The sequence below is a fragment of the Hippocampus comes genome, unplaced genomic scaffold (genome assembly GCF_001891065.2).
Source record: "Hippocampus comes isolate QL1 unplaced genomic scaffold, H_comes_QL1_v1.1 scaffold2, whole genome shotgun sequence".
Classification (NCBI taxonomy): Eukaryota; Metazoa; Chordata; class Actinopteri; order Syngnathiformes; family Syngnathidae; genus Hippocampus; species Hippocampus comes.
In genome coordinates this window covers 3,121,937-3,139,484 of record NW_017805139.1, presented here as the reverse complement: position 1 = coordinate 3,139,484, position 17,548 = coordinate 3,121,937, and the positions used below count along the sequence as shown (strand labels likewise).

Genomic DNA, 17,548 nt, shown 5'->3' with positions numbered 1-17,548 from the left:
AATTTTGGAACGGATTTTAGCAAGCGTCATGGACGTTGACCTGGTTGATTTGCTTTCGAGGCCACATAAAATAATGCGGTGGGCCAGATCTGGCCCCCGGGCCTTGAGTTTGACACATTGTAGTAACGGCACAATAAAATGGGAGACATTTTTCTTCAGTAAATGATGTTTTATTTGTCTTCATCACACATTTCCCTTTAGACAATCACTATCTTCTCTATTTTTTTTTTTTTTACCAATACACATTCGAAGAGTAAAACTGACTATTGCACTCAAAACAGGCGATGGGGATTGGGGGTGTACTGGAAGGAGAAAGAAGAAAAAAAAATCCCACGGCTTTCTTCGCAGTACAACGCAAACATTTCACGTAAGCTTCCGCAGTACTGGACAGCACGTCTTCATCTCACTTGTAAAACAGGACTTCTCTTCAATTTATTTGCTCACCTGCTCTTGAAATTTATGAGGGTACACATGCACGTACAAGCATTGCTCAGTGGAGGACAGCAGGAATCAAATCACGTGGTGAAAATGCAGCAGTCAAATGTGAACGTTTGAGTTATGTCTGAACGCTAGGTAGTAAAGTGATATCTCTCAAGTCTGATATGCGCGTAGTAGATAGTCATTACCAGTTTGTATAATGTAGAAGTATTGCGGAAAGGGATTACATGGGCCATCGCGGCTGGAAAGGGGTAAACGGACGAACGCCATCTTCCACTTGACTCATTTTGACAATGTTTCCGGTCCCTCAAAGGAATAAATGCGTGGTTGATGTCTTGAAAAGTGCCCTTCATGACTTTGAGATGTGCTGCTGGCCCACGGTAAGCCATTCGATGTGCAGTAAACAAGGCAACCAGGAGATTTCTAAGTCCTCCGCAGAGAACATAAAGGTAATCTGCATCATCACATTCAAATCAACCGAAGCCCACCGCGCCACAGCCTGTTTTCCGTCAAGGAGAAAAGCCGTCGTCTTCAGTGACGTGCGACGGTTGTTCATACGTGAGTCTAGAAAATCGAGGAATATCCAGAACTGTAAAGATTTGTGGATCTAAAATATCGACCCTTAGCGTTGGTCCCGTTATTTGCTGGATGATTCATTTTTGTTTGTGGTTGGTATTGACATTTTTCGAAATGCATGGAACTCACACCAATTCTACAATATCAAACTAAAACACGTCAAGAGCCAAGATTAAAATCACCAAAAATGCCATCCAAAGGCATCTATTGATTACAGAGACTATCCGGTTTAACAAACCAATTGAAAACTCACACAAGCAATGAAATGAATGTTTGAAAAGAAATTCACTAACTTCAGTAATGCATCCAGAAAACAATTATGCATGTTTTCGGTGTGTGTCATTTTGAGACGTTTAAACTAAAGGAACATCTCAAGAGAAAGATGTGGTTTGGGGCATCATTTGTTTCATTCAATTAAATATATTGTCAATGTGCCTTTTTGCTGACTTATTGAAGAATTTACCACCGAAATTGACGTTGGCCGGATCTGTTGCTGAGTTGCTTTGGACGACGGAGTACCAACAGAACCTTGATCAGATGTTAAAGTTCCCCAAGAGGCACTTGTGCTGTACTCTCAGAAACTGGCAAGTTGCCCTTGGGAGGTCAGTCTGATGGCACAATAACAATGGCAGATGTAGAATGTCAATTGCGATACTACATCAACTACGGAGGCCTTTAATGTTGGCCCTTGGAAGTTCAGAGCGGGATATTTCCTCCATCCCTGCAGTCTGCAATCCAGGATGATCAGAGGACCCTTTTTACCCAGCTTTAAGAATTCCACAGCATCCCAATTTGATGTTGCCACCGTCCCAATTTGTGGCTTCGGTTACATGAAGAATGAGTGCGTGCTTGAAAAAAAAAAAAGCATAATAAAATTGTCTCCAAATGATCGAGTTAAAATACATGAAATCATTTCAACCAAATGAAAAAGATTTTCAAACCATTGTTTTCCGTGTCATTGACCCTTACATGCACCAATAATGATAACCTGTAACCTGATAACATGATACGCTGTCCACTGTCGTTACCGCTGTCCCTCAAAGGGTTAAAGTAACTACGAAAGACCGCTTTGACTTTTGTACATTGGTTGTTCTTTGTGCTTTTTTTTTTTTTTTCAAACTGGCAGCTTGTGGAAATCAATGACTGAAACACTTGATTCGATGCTTTAGAAAGTGCTCGACTTGCAAAACGTGAGTCATTGCACTCACGCCGCGGACAAAACTCACAGGAACTCTCGAGACGAGCTCGTCAAATCCTCAATCACTATGCAACTGCTCATGTCCATTCTCAACAACAAATACACATTCATTTCCATCCTTGCCCTCTCCCAGCACATCAGGACTAAAAGGCACATGTGTCTCACCTCTCTCACTAATAACGCCAGCCCACGTCTTGTCCAGTGTGCAACACAACCTCTCTTTTGTCGGACATTCCTCATCCCTGGACACGGCTTTGGAAAAAAGATGCAGCGGCTGATATGAAGTTTAACATCTTCCTTCAAATGCACTCATAAAGACAGAGTGTCAAGGATTGGTCAACCGTTTCTTCGGACAGCACATCTGACTGTTTTTTTTTTTTTTCCGCAAGAGCATATCAACCATATTTAAATGGAAAACAAACCTCAAAGACTACAGGGGGGGAAAAAAATGCGCAGAAATTATTGGTCAAATCCACATCAATTCTAAATGTAACAGGTTATTTTCATCCTAGAAATAGTTCACAACCGTATGGAAATTTGAAGAAAAACCTTTCCTATGCTACAGCAAATATATTGGCGAGACACTGAAAGGACACGGCGGCCCCTACTTGAATATTCTCTATTTCACGATGTCAATCGGAGGCACAAAGTTCAAACACTGGAACCGTCATCAAAGTTAGGAAACTGATCACAATAGTCATTTTCTACCGGCACAATGTTTCAATGCGATCAGCTACACTGCAAAAAGAACTTTAAAACAGATACTGAGGAGGACAGCAATTAGTATTGGCCTTAAAGTGGACTTATATTCATACCATTTGAAGGAATAGCAACGAAGCGATTCTTTGCAGAAACTGCCTTTTTGGCTTTTCTATTCTTTAAAAACAAGTGTACGGTAACTGAGTCTCAAATAGATTGCTGTGACTGCCACAACAAGCTTCATGAATAATTGAAAAAAGAAAATTTGTATTCAGTACTTCTGTAAAGTTACCACAAAAGGGACAAAAAGACATTAATGATGCTTGAAAGACGAAACAACGTTATGGAGGCTCGGCGTGCCACAGCATGCCTAGAACTCAATCTTGCAGGCGGGGAAAGATTCATCCTGCATGACGACAGTGCTGCTGGAGGCCAGGACCATGATGTTGAGCTCCTGCTGACGCTCGTGTGTCTGCTGGTACCACTCGCGAGTCACTTCTGTGTCATGGGTCGGAATCAGCGTCACCTGAATACAAAAGCATCAGGAGATGTTACATCTGATGGGGGCAAAACTGAAACTGTCTTAACTTGAGAACAAATATACTGAATCAGTGCAATGAGTGAAAAATACACAAAAAAATCAGAGGTTCAGCCTTCAATTCTGAGGATGGACTCCCTTAAATTAAAAGGAGAAGTGATATTAACAGTGATCTTTAACCTAGTTTCACACATAAGTATATGACAGACTTCACACTTTAATTAAAAAATTAATAAATAAAATGACCCAAGATGGATATGAAAAAAGTCTGTTTGGGGATGGCAGTCTGAACAAACAAGACCCCAAACATGCTTTTTGTCAACGATGTCAAATACTTAGAGATTAATGAACCATATTTCTTGCACTATAAAGCGCTTCGGATTATAAATCGCATCTTCGATGAGTGGCCTATTTTAAAAGTGCTTTCATATATTGGGCTCACCGCATTACAAGGCGCATAGAATAGTGGCTCCGGTTCCATTTAGCATCCACTAGATGGAGTTACGCTAAAGGGAATACAATACAGCTTTCTATCTATCGAGCCCTGGCTGCAGTTGCGCCATGCATCCACTAGATGGAGAGACGCTAAGGGGATACAATACAATACCACACAATAAAGCTTTATTTATATAGAGCCTTCACAACCGCTGCAACTGTAACAAAGTGCTTTACAGAACTTAAATACTTACAAAACTTAAAATACTACGTCGAAGAAATCAAAATATTGATTCATATGTATCTCCCTCAGGATGCAGCATGAAGCACGAGACGAAGTCCATAAAAATACAGGGTTTATTCACTGGCAAGTCATGAGAACTGGTCACGAACACCGACATGAAAAATATGAATAGATATGGCATACCAAAACAATAAATCAGAGACAAAAGTTATGAAGACAATTGATTCAACAAAAACAAACAACAAAAAAAAAACACATCCACAGTTCAACAACATCGGATTATCAAGCGCACTGTCGGCTTTTGGGAAAATAGAATGCTTTTAGGTGCGCCTTATAGTGCGGAAAATACATTAAGATGAAATAGAAGTTACACTAAAGGCAAAACAACGCAGTACTTAAAATGTACCTGCAGATTTGAACCCCACTGAGCTTTGCCATCCAGCAGTGCATCGAGAACCGCTCGGCTTGGTTCACCACTTGGAGCATCGTTCCCGCTCACCACATAGTATGCAGAGCGGATACGTTTGAAAAATTCTTGATCTGTATTCTTGGCGCTGCAGTGGTTGGGAATGTAGGCCATGTCGACATAAATAGGAGCTGTCGAACCTGCCTTCTGAGAGCCTGGTAGATCACAAGAAAGGCAAAGTAAATCATCAAAAGTCGGTACTTTTTTAGAGCTTGCGTTATGATTAGCTTACCCAAACTGCTTTTGCTACCGCTATTAGTCAGCACCTTGCCAGGGTTGTAGCTTGACCTTGAAAGATCATCATCCTTTGAGCCTTGTCCATCCGACAAGCGAGACATGCGTGAACTCTTGTCCGCTTCCTTCTTTTTCAATGACGCACTGCGAGGAGAGGACGTCTGTCTGACAGGCAGGGGGGACCGTTTGCGCCTGGCTGGGGATGCTGATTTTGTTTTCCCAGATGCTTTTTTCAGCCCTTTAGCTTTCAGCTCTTTTTTAACCGGGGCATTAGCCAAAGAGTCAGGATCCACCATGCAGACATCAGGGCGAGGAGGGTGGGGGTAAGGGTCCTTTTGAGATGCGGGAACTGGATCGTGGCTCTTCCAGGAGGCAGAGGGCTGACTGCCTTCCCCTGTGGCAGATATTTTGTCGATAGGCAAATAGTCTGCATCCTCATCTGAATCAATATTGCCTTCGCCAACAACTGACGGGTACTCTTCTGTCCGTGGAGGCACTTCAGAGTCTGACTGAGAGGCGATGGACTCGCTGATCGAAGTCGGCGGTGTTTCCTCTGTCGCTGGACCCAACTGTGCTGACATGCCACCGGCTTGATGGAAGGAGCTGCTGTGGGTCTGATGATGGTGGGGCTGCTTGTGAGCCCTTCTCTTAACTGACATGTCATGTTCGTCTCCCTCCTGCGACTGGTCACTTTGCTGTCCTTGATCCTCGTCATCTTCATCACTGCACAGCTGCTGCATGCATGGGTTGATAAATGAAGGTGAAAGGTCGGTTTTATGTTGTTTGTACTCACAGGATGAATATCCTGGAGAGGTGTGGCCTGCATATGGAGAGGCTGCTCCCTTGGGTACTTTCCCAGCAATATCCTGATCGCTGTCAACTTCATCCTCCTCCTCCTCATCATCATCATCCTGCCCTTCTTGGCTGCACTCATCAGCATAGAAGGGAGAGTGAAATGGCTGATTAGTTGATGAGAGTGAAAGTGGGCGTACTGGGTGCTCTGGCTCCATTTCACACTCCTCTTCAAACTCATCATCATGACGATAATGGGGAGGAGAGTCGCCGGGCATCCTCCCTATCTGAGGCTTGGACATTTCCCATTCATATGAGCTCCTGTAGCCTCCGGCACCCTCTCTGGACTCCGTCCTAGCCGTGCCTGCAACTGCGCTAGTCGCTGCAGCGCCAGCAAGGAGGGTTGTACTTGCGCTGACTTCTGTGGTCCCATTGGTTTTGTCCGGCTTGCTGGCTTGAAGCGCTGACGACATGTAGGAGCCAAGAACATCGGGGAGAGCACTGCTTGTCTTTTCACCTTCAACTGAGAAAACAGACTTGTCACAAAATGCCAAGGTACCCGTGAGCCCACTGGAGGCTGGGGTACGAGTCATGTCCTGCATATAATCTCCCTCATTCTCTTCTTCACTGCTGTCGGTCTCCTCAAAGTAATGTTTTCCTTCAGTGTCTGGCCGTGGTGAAGAAGTGACACCGAAAAGAGCAGCGCTGGCTGCCTCTTTTGAGAGTGCTGTTTCTTGAGAGGGCATAGTTGGTGAGTCCCCAAAGCCTCTTGCAGAGTCCAGTGTTGAGACCTCAGACCACTCAGGCTTATAGAAGCAGTCTGATTGTGGGCGTTTATCCATAAAACCGCCGAGAGAAGATGTGTGTTCCTTTTTGTCTTCAGCAGAAGCAATGGATGACTGCAAAGGGAAGGGTTTCACTTCCTCAAATGGGCTGAGGGGTGAAAAGTGGGCTAAGCTGGAGGTGGACTCCGCTGTGGTTGCACCGGTCATCTGTTTCTCAGACACTTCAAGATAATCATCTTTGGTGCCAGTTAACGTGGGGAAGGGAGAGTCTAGAACCGGGGGCTGTTCTTCTTTAAAGGAGGAGTACTCAAACAGTGGCTCGGCTGTGGCAGGTGTTCCCAGATCTTCTCCGAGCTGACGGCTTGTCGAGAAGGAGCCTGAAGTAGAGGAGGAGTAGCTATAAGCGGAGGAAGAGGAGTACCCAGGAGCAGCAGTGGTCGTGTACTGAAAGCTCGTGTCCGGCGATTTCTTGTTTAGGTGATCTGGGGACTGACGTTTGTCGACATCAAGATCATCTCCATCATTCTGGTAAAAATTTCTCTCTGTCAACTTCAAGGTAATGTCCTCTTTACCTTTGTCCGTGGTCTGACTTGGTAAAAGTGATTTCTTATGTTCCCATCCATCCAGGTGTAACTCTGGGGAGTAGCCAGAGCAACCTGTTGACCCACCGTTTGACTTTCCACTCAAGAATGTGGAGTCTTCCACATCTTCATCTGCGACCTTGGTGAGTAAGCCAGAGATGTTTTCTTCCACAGCAGGCTTCCCCTGACTGTTAAAACCATATCCAGCCAGGGAAACCATCAATTCGGGCTTTTCTGAGCTAAACGTTTCACTTGCAGGACGTTTTACTTCCTTCTCAGACTTCTCTTTGGCACCTTTCTCCATGTCAGAATCAATAGCACTTTTATCATCTTCATCTTCCTCCTCCTCATCTTCATCATCAACCTCATCATCATCGTAATCTTCCTCATCCCTCGCTGTCAGTTTCCGCATATCAATCTCCAAACATGCGCCTTGATTGCTACCATCAGGACCGGCGGCTTTGGTGACATTGAACTCTGTCATTGAGGAACAGGTTGGTGCTTTTGGGAGGTTGGGTTGCACTGGAAAAGACGAGGGATTCTTTTCAGATGATAAAAGAGTCGAAGATGCTTCAGGCCTGTCTGCCACTGAAGGAAACCGACTTCCTGTGTATTGAAATGGCTCAGGTTCTTTGGCCCCTTTGACCGACGATTGAGCATCTGAAGTGATCATAGAGTCATGCCACAATGCAGTGGAAGCTTCTTTTCCATATGAGACTGTGAATTCATCCTTCTCTGACATCTTGTCTCTTGCTGTTACAGGGTTTGGCGGCAAACCCATGACATCCCTCGAAATATCTTTCTCCACCTTATCGAACGACTCCTGATGAAATGAATCGGATTCCACGGAACTTGGTTTGCTGTCATAAATGTCACTGTAAGAGAATGTTTTGCCATGCACATAAGGTGTGTCTTGTCTGATATAGATGGCTTTCTCTTTGCTCTCCTTCTCTGGGAAATCACACATCCGAAATTGAACACTTTTCTCGGGCCCTTTGAAAGACATATCTGAAATGTCAGCAGTTTCATGACACTTTTCTGACTTGCTTGGATCTGTTGGAGAGAACCTTGATTCTAATCCAGTCGGGAATTGAATTGTTTCATGCTCATCCAAGGCTATAATTGGAGTCTTAGGTTTCTCATCTACACTTGGGGATTTTTCTAAGGTTTCAATGTCTGTCTGTACCTTGGAAGTCTTTGCCTCATTTAAGTCATCATCCAGGAAGCATCCTTCTTTTGCCTCCATAAGTTTAGCCTTAACAGCTGGTTGAAGATCCTTCTTCATATAATAGTCATCTTCATCCACACTGTCCTCTTCAGATTCTTCTGATGTTTCAAATGCTGTTTTGTCACCTGTCAATCCAATGAAGGATGTATTATCAGAAATAGTGACTGACTTCTCCACTTTGTGAGTGTCGCATTTCAAATTGGTCACTGCTGCCTGCTCTTCTGTCTTGAAGAGCTTTTCCTCTGCTGGAGAGTAGTCACTGCTCGTCGGCACCGACTGTGTGGGTGAAGCCAGTTTCACGGTGCTGTCATCAGGACTTGGACATCTGTCATCACTGTCTTGCCTAAAAGGGGACTCCAAACCAGTGGCGAGAGGTAGAGCTGCCGATGCAGGTTGTATTTCGGTGCTGACCGTGAACCCACCTATGCTCGACGGAGACATTTTTTCGTTGGCAGCCTGAGTGGGTGAGGGCTGCTTGTCAGAGAAGACAGAAGGAGAAAGAGTGGGAGAGCGGGAGTTCTCTTTCTCCCTAAGGAGCACGGATGCTGCATGTTCGTAGCCTTCTTGGAGTTTACCCAGTGGTATGTCAACATTTGGAGTCTGATCCTCATCCTCCTCTTCCTCATCATCATCTTCATCATGAACAGGATCGGCCTTGGCATCACTCTCCATCTCATGGATGCTGGGTTGGTACTCATCAGAGGAAGGAGACTTAAAACATTTGTCATCTTCCAGAGAGGAAGTGGGTGAAATGGTCCCGGCGGAATGGAGATAGTCCTTTCCTTGGGTGCCTTCTGGATGAGACGGTGCATTATTGATGGTGTCGAGAAGGAGGGAGTTCCTTCCAACGTCCTCATTTTGAGGGGCTGTAATGGATGCTATGGACTGGTCTTCAGCTACAGATGTGGCAAATGAAGACATCTTGTCATATTCGGTGATGGATGTGGCAGACGATATGTGTTCCTCCTCTGCAAGAGGAGCTGTAACAACAGTGGGGTAAGATGGAATCTCAGGCTCCTGACCTCCCATGGGGGCTTTGGTTTTGACATCCACGACATCAGACACAGCAGAGCGTTTCATTTCTTTCAAACTGTGCACGGAGTCAAAGGTTCTCGGGACATCACTACATCGTAATTGTGTCATTCTCTCTTCTGTATCGTCGTGGATCTCCTCATCAGAGATGGTCTGTTCGGTCTCAGAATAAGCAGGGATGGTTTCATCTTGGATAAAGGAAAACGGCTCTGAGGCCGACGCTACTGCTCCTTGTCCAGGTAGTGCTGCAGTGGATGAGGTAAACTGTGCGATTGGTCTGTTTTCCAATTCTTTTCCAGTGCTTTCATTTTTGATCTCCTGTGTTTTATACTTGATAAATGCATCATCTTCTGTGCCTTCAAGCTCAGCTTTTTCAATTACATCATCATCATCCTCTGAGCTATCACTCTTCTTTGATATGTCTTTTAGGTCACCTTTTGCAGAATATTTGCCATAATCCTCAAGCGTCTTGTCTTCATATTTCGTGGAAATACCACTGTTTGAATTTTCCTTTTGCGGGGATTTAATCTGTTCTGAAGTTGTCTTGTCCGTCTCGTGTTCATCTGTTTTTTCCGGGAACCTGGATGAAACGGTCTCTGTATTAGTACAAAATGATGTCATTTTGTCTTCAGGAGAAAATGACGTCGAAACTTTAGTGTCTTTGTGAAGTGACACCTCAGATATCTGGATAGCCTCAGTCTTGGGTTCAGATAGCTCTTCTCTTTTCAGAGCCTCAAAGTCCTCAGTAAGGTCCTCAGGGGAAGATGCAATAGACCTGTCTGCAAGAGCTGCTGCTGCAACCTCTTCGCGGAGGTTCTCTGGAATGAGCTTTTTCCCATTTGCATGATCCTTACCCGTTGTTTCTTTTTCTGTCTTGGTTTTAGTCTGAGTCTTGACTTTGTGTAAAGTTTTTCTCACTTCAGGGGTGAGTGGCTTGAGGTCAGGTTTCATAATTTTTCTCAATTCTGGCTTACTTATGTCCTTCTTTTTGAGCTCTTTCTTTTCCTTCTCCTCTTTTCTTATATTTTCATCCTTTTTTACTTTGTCTTTCTTAATTTCCTTCTTCTCCTTGTCTCTCTTTTCATCCATTCGAGATACTTTGTCCATTTTGAGACTTTTTTCCTTCGGTATTGTCTTCTTCTCAAACTTTCCTGTTACTGGGGCAACCTCGCTATTTTTCTGTTGTTTTGTGGCCTTCAGACTTTGACTTTTCATTTTTTTCTCCTCTTTCTTTTCCACTTTATTCTCTTTAGTAGTTTCACTCTTGAAATCTTCTTCCTGTCCAACATCTTCTTTCTTCACTATTTTTGAGTTTGGTTTCGGTGACGCTTTGAGACTCTCTTTGCTGTCAGTTCTTGATTTCATTTTAGTCTGTTTGATGATGGGCAACGGCGGACCAGATGATAAGTCTTTTTGAGTAGCTACTGGATATCTCAGAAAGTCAAGGTGTTTTAATTTCTCAAGGCCCTCAAAGATTTTATTCTGTGGTGCATTTCCAGGAAAGAGCACCCTGACTATCTTTTCTGTGGGGCGGTGAGGGATCCAAACAAAAAGAGCAGTAACTGATGTCAAATAGGGAACAGATATTTCTCCTTCTTTTCCATTAGACATCAGAATGCCAGTCTTGGCTTTGCTATTCCCAGCCCATTTTTGCATAAGAAACTGCATTTCTTTGCTCTCCTTGACTGGGTTTAGCACATACATGTCTAACTTTCCCACTCCAAGTTTATGAAAGAGTGTGATGGGTTCAATGGTGTTGCTCACTGCCCTGTGAAGCGGTTCGGGTGTGATACCGAGCTGATTGAGGTACTGTAGTGTCAGAGATGCTTCCTCAATGCTTCTTTTCACTTTTAGAGTGGACTCTGGCATGCGAAGCTTCTCTGGGACGTTCAAAAATACGATCCCAAGCTCCGGGGATATTAGGTTCTTCATTGACTCACCACTGCTGCTTGAACCAGATCCCTGGTTGCCCTCCTCCTCCTGCTCTGCAATCTTTCTCTGAAACAATCCATTGATGCCAGGAAGGTTGTCTGCCCCAATATGGGTAAGAAGAACAGAGTCAATCCTGTCTAGGTGCCGAACCAGCTTCCAGAAGCAAGACTTTTTGTCAGACCCGCCATCCACCAGGATGTTAAACCCGTTGACAGCAAACAAAGCAGAGTCTCCTCTTCCTCCAGGAAAGATGTAGCAGCAAGGTTTGGAAAGTTTCAGGAATCCTCCAGACGTTGGAGGTTCTAGAAGTTCAAAGGGCGAGGGCACATCGACTGTCTCTGAGACATACTCTGCAAATGTTGTCACTCCTTCCATGTCAGGAAGGTGAGGTTCAGGGTTCAAGCGGTATTCCAGGATATTTTGAAACAGATTCTGCTCCTGGCTTTGGCCCAAGGAGCTCCAGCCCCCGTCTCCTTGACAGGAAACAGTAAGCCTTGGTGGCTGCTCTAGAGAGGCCTGGGAAAGGACTGATACCACCTAGAAACATGTCCGTTGAGGCAAAAGACATAGTCTTAAAAAAATTTCTATTATCACTACAAAGTCAAGAGAAAAAAAGTCATGCTCCACCTACTTGAGTGTTGGAGATGATACCAGAGAAGTGTTGCCAGGTAAAGGCCCCACCTTGCAGTAGGATGTCACCTCCCTGGTCAGAGCTCTGTCCACTCAGTATCAGCAGTTTATTTCCAGCCAAGTCGGTGATCAGAGAATGGACCTGTGTAAAGTGAACAGGAATTTCACAATAACCTCGCTAAATTTAAACCATAAACATTACATATCCATAAAATGGATTATCACACCCCAAAGTAGCGCTATGACGTTCATCTTGTCATTTTATTAGCAGAAATAGGTCAAAGGGTTCTTTTTTTTTAGACAGTGGTCTTTTTTATGTCACTAAAAATAGACCATTGTCTGAAAAGAAACCTCAAATCACTTATTACACCCCAAAGTAGTTGGCTCACACTCACAAATCAGAGACAAGACATGGGATTTATCCGAGGACCCCTTTGTCCACAAAACTGCCCGCATTTTGATACGATTCCCTCACAGAAGTCGCATCACGCTTGTCCTTTGGCAACTTCACTGGCTGCACACAGCATGTCATAGAAGATCCTCCTCCTTCTCACATTCAATGCCATCACTGAACCCTCAATATCTCACCAACCTCCACCACGTGAACAGATCCGTCTGTTCTTATAGGTTATCCTCCTCTGTTTAACTTGTTCCACCTCCTGTCCGTTTGATCACACTGGGGTCATGAGCTTTCAATCACTCAGCCCTCGACCTAAAGAACACTCTGCCACCTCATATCAGAGACCCTGACTCTCATCACATTCTCAAAACACACTTTTTTCCAACAGGCATATTCTTTACTGCCCATTGCGAATACATTTGTAAAAGAAAAAGGTAATTCCCACTGCCTTTGACGAGTGAATTCGTCAAACTGTTTTTTTTCAACTGGGAGCAGAAGCGGATAGTCTGGCGCGTCTCCACTTTCAAGGTTGGCGGCCATTTTTTCCACTGCTGGATGGCAGCATCACATTGCATGGGAGATCAGTCAATCTGAACATCAGCAAAAAAAGAAGAAAGTGGGGGACAAAGTCCACGGACTTACAGATCAATTGACAAACAACTGGCCCCTCACTGCTGAAAAGCCAATGGACGGCCATCTTTTGTTGCAAACTTTTTTTTTAGCTTGAATTATCGCCCAGTCGAACATTTGTAGCAATGAGGACAAAATGACTGTAAATATATAAAGTGTCGGAAATTTTGTGATGTGTGTGATGGGTGTTTTCCTCTTATGTCAAAGCTTATGTCACTTCACGAGAGAAGTGCGTCATCCATAAAATACAAAACACATAACATGTCTTGCAACATTACACAATGCCGAACTTTGAAAAATATGCCGGACTCTCGCATACAAACATTGACTTATTTATCGCGTATACGCCTGCGTACCAAACCTTATTTTTACTAATGCCGTGATTGGCTGTTGCATATAAGACTGGCCATGAATCAAACAAAATTGACATCACTGTTTCTTAATATTTTTAATGTCTTAGTGATAAGCAACTCAACATTAGTATTTCATAACACAAAAATAGCTACTATGATCAAATAAAATAATAATAATTTTTTACATTTGAGAAATCCGAGCCATCAGCATGGTGGGCGGGCACGAAGAGAAATACAACCCCGCCGCTTTCTTAACTAGTGATTGGCTACGCTCTGTACTTGTTATTTTGCTTCCCGGCACAACATACGTAACCCGGTTAGGGACGAGTAAATGGATGCACGAAAACTCACTTCCGTCCTTACTTAATCTATCCTTTTAAAAAAAAAATTCTAGCCCTCCGTCCCAAACATGGGTGTCTGTCCGGGACGGACGGACCGTTCAATCCCACGGACGGACGGATGAACCGTTCCCTATCATGGACAGATTGCCCATCTCTGGATAAAGGTCGTGCTCTGTGAATTCCAGTAAAGTCGGCAATTTGATTAAAGCAGTGAACACAGCAGACAGTTGAAGTGGTGGATGTCATGTCGAGATGGGCAAAAATTAATTTATACCGTCTCTAAGTTGCTAAATCGCTCCCTTTTCCGCCTATTAATATTGCGCAGGCATTAACTTTTGACGGACGTCATGGTGCACTCACGTAATCACGTGACGTAGCTACAACGGGTCAATAATGTCTTGCACAGGTATGGCTCACCTCTGAAGAAACAGCATCTTCTGATGGGTTAACCAATACCACTGTCTCAAGGATGTCACTCTGATATTGGAGAATCCTCTGGCCTAAAGTGAACACACAGAAAAAGTTGAACATGTTGTCGAAAAAAGGTATCTAACTGTCATGGGAATAGTTGAAAGTCACTATAAATACAGTGGTGCCTCTACTTACGAACGTCTCTTCATACAAATTTTTCAAGTTACGAAACGCCTCAACAGGAAAATATTGCCTCTTGTTACGAAAGAAATTTCAAGATACGAAAGGTAAAAATACAGTATGGGCTACTCCTCACAGCTCCGAGTTTCCTGAACGCAATATACTTATAGCCGCTCTACCATTGGCTATTACCTAGCATCTTCCTGGCATCCCATTGGCTAACAGGGACCTCTACCCTATCAGTATGTGTGTATATAGATAAATATGTATCTATGCAGCGTCCTTGTCATTCGCTCCTCGGGCCATGAGGTGTTCCGATAGTTTTATGTCAATGTGAATCACCCAGAAAAGGTGTTCACCAGTCGGGCGATCGCTCACTATGCTGATGTTTGCCTTGGACATTTTCGAAGGATTGTTAAAACTCGACAAAAGCAAACGTCCTTGGATCAGTTCTTTACAAAACGGCAGGCAAAAAACACTTCTAAGATGAACTACAGAGGGCAAAAAAGGATGAGGACGCAGTTATAAGTTATCATCATTTTTATTCTTGACTGTTCTTTGTTTTTTACATTATGCACAACTCTCATTTATTGTGCAATAATCTAATTGTAACATGTATTTGTTACATATTTTGATGCATTTTTATGCTTCATAAAAATTTATGTCAGGATCTTGCGGGGCTTGAAACGGATTAGGGCATTTACATGGAAAACGTGTCTCGACTTACAAAATTTTCTAGTTGAGATTTCTTTCAGAACCAATTAATTTCGTAAGTAGAGGAACCACTGTACTGTCAACCAGCTAATTACTTTTGAGTGCAAGATTTGACAGCTGATAATAACACTCAATGGAGTGCCACAGGGATCAGTGCTTGGACCAAAATTATTCATTCTATATATAAATGACATCTGTAGTGTTACAAAACAATTCAAATGTGTCCTATTCGCTGATGATACAACCTTCTACTGCTGTGGAAAAAATATGGAACAACTCCTGAAAACTGTGGAAAATGAATTAACCAAATTAAAAAACTGGTTCGACAGAAATAAACTATCTTTAAATTTAACAAAAACTAAGTTAGTTATTTTTGGTACGAGACCTATTAAAGACCAAGTTAAAATAAAGATAAATTCAATTGAAATAGAAAGAGTTTATGAAAATAAGTTTATTGGACTCGTAATAGACACCAAACTATCCTGGAAGCCACATATTGATAATGTTAAAAGGAAAATATCCAAAACCATCGGGATACTCCATAAAACTAAGGATGTGTTGAATATGAGTTCCTTGTACACATTATATTTCTCATTATTACTCCCATATATGACCTACTGTGTGGAAATATGGGGTAACGCCTGTAAATCAAACACACTCCCTGTCTTAAAACTACAGAAAAAAGCAATCAGAATAATCAATTGGTCTAAATATATCGAACCCACAAATCCACTATTCATCAAATCAAATCCAATGAAATTCTATGACCTGGTTGACTTCAAAATTGCCCAATTAATGTATAAAGTACATAACAATCTCCTTTGTCAAAATATCCAGAAGCTTTTTGAAATCAGAGATAGTTGTTATAATCTAAGAGGTATTAATCAATACAAAAAATCCAGAACAAGAACAAACATCAAGCAAAGATGTGTATCAGTAATAGGAGTTAATCTGTGGAATAAGCTTGAGATGGATCTGAAAATGAGTAAATCTTTGGACGAGTTCAAAAACAAATTCAAAAGATTAGTACAAAAAAACTACATAAAACAAAGTTAAGAAGATAAATTTTATATACTGGTACTTATAAAATATAGTAATACTATGGTTTGTTCTTGTTCTGGATTTTGAACAACTTATTGAATGTATTCAAGAAATGTGGTATATATAATGAATATGAGTCATTTGATATAAAAAGTAGAAAGAATAATGATACATATATACAAACCAAAAGGTGTATCAATAGATAAGCATAGTACACAAAAGGGTAAAAGTATTTGATGAAATTTAGATTTCTTCCTTTTCTTTGGTATTGGAAATGATCAATATACATTATTGCTCAAAAAGGGGTAGGACTAGATAAGTTGTATACTTCTTCCTACTCCTTTGAACATATAACTGTGATGATGTTTGTATTACTTACTTTTACTTTTATTTTACTTTCATAATTTTTGTTTGCATTTTGTCATGTTATTGTATGTTTTATATATGTTCAATAAACAATAAACAAACAAACAAACAATGCCTAAAAATTCTCTCTAGAAGTTCAATGCACAGAGAATGGATGATATAAGTTACTGTTTTGCGCTCAAAATGTCAGCAGACCTTAATAATATAGGCAAAAACTGATGTACACTGTGAGTGGTTGATTAAATAGTGATGGAATGCTCATATCGGTATAAAGGTTGTGGCCAATGTATAATTTTAATGACTGCTCATAATTGTGTTCATTTTGCATGTTTTTTAACACATTCATACAAGTAGCAACCAATTAAAACAATGATTTTTAATGCTTTATAGGGGTGTGAAGATATATTTTTTGACCGACGCGGTGCATATCGGTGACACAAAGCGATCATAGTGCTTTTTTTTAAATTGTACAATCGGATATGAAAAAAGGTGATTTCCATTTCATTACGATGCTTACTTTTCTGTAAATAAACCTACACTAATTAAAGGTAACGGCAAAAAACCCCACAACAGAACGGCGATTCATTTTATTTTAAAATAAACTCAGGTTTTTGCCACTTTCTGTCAACTGAAAATGACATCACAGTTGCTCAGGGCTTAGGTAACGACCAATCACGGCTCAAATAATTTCTAAAGCTGAAGTTGTCAACAGGTATTGCTCATTAAAAAAAAGTCATTTATACTTTTCACTTTTGTATTTCAGTACTTATCAGTGGACGGCCAAGTGGTCCAGTGGTTAGTGCGTTGACCTCACAGTGCGGAGATACCGGGTTCAATTCCAGCTGCGGCCTTCTTGTATGGAGTTTGCATGTTCTCCCCAAGCGTGGGTTTTCTCCGGGTACTCCGGTTTCCTCCCACATTCCAAAAACATGCATGGCAGGCTGATTGAACACTCTAAATTGTCCCTCGGTGTGAGTGTGAGCTTGAATGGTTGTTCTGTGTGTGCCCTGCGATTGGCTGGCAACCGGTTCAGGGTGTCCTCCGCCTGCTGCCCGAAGATGGCTGGGATAGGCTCCAGAACCCCCACCCCGGCGACCCTTGTGAGGATAAAGCGGATAGGAAAACGGACGGACGGACGGAGTATTTATCGGTCTCGGCTCTTTTGCATATACTCAAGTATAGAAGTCAAATCATTACTTTGACTTTTAACTTTCATCTTTTTTTACATTTATACAGTACTTGAGTATAGAGTGCCACTGTGCAAGTATTTTTAACATCTTTGACAGTTTATATATATATATATA

At 42.3% G+C, this 17,548-nt stretch overlaps 1 protein-coding gene across 2 annotated transcripts in view; it reads right to left on the bottom strand.

Moving 5' to 3' along the window:
* Positions 1-3,154: 3,154 nt before the first annotated feature.
* The window catches only part of map1aa (microtubule-associated protein 1Aa), a 27,962-nt gene continuing 13,568 nt past the window's right edge, over positions 3,155-17,548 (bottom strand). For both annotated transcript variants that reach the window (XM_019867273.1, XM_019867274.1), the window contains 5 exons: positions 13,950-14,032; positions 11,810-11,950; positions 4,827-11,715; positions 4,535-4,749; positions 3,155-3,437 (listed from right to left, as the gene is read on the bottom strand). In XM_019867273.1, coding sequence (XP_019722832.1) covers positions 3,282-3,437; positions 4,535-4,749; positions 4,827-11,715; positions 11,810-11,950; positions 13,950-14,032 — 7,484 coding nt within the window. In that variant the 3' untranslated portion in view covers positions 3,155-3,281. The remainder of the gene's footprint in view (positions 3,438-4,534; positions 4,750-4,826; positions 11,716-11,809; positions 11,951-13,949; positions 14,033-17,548) is intronic.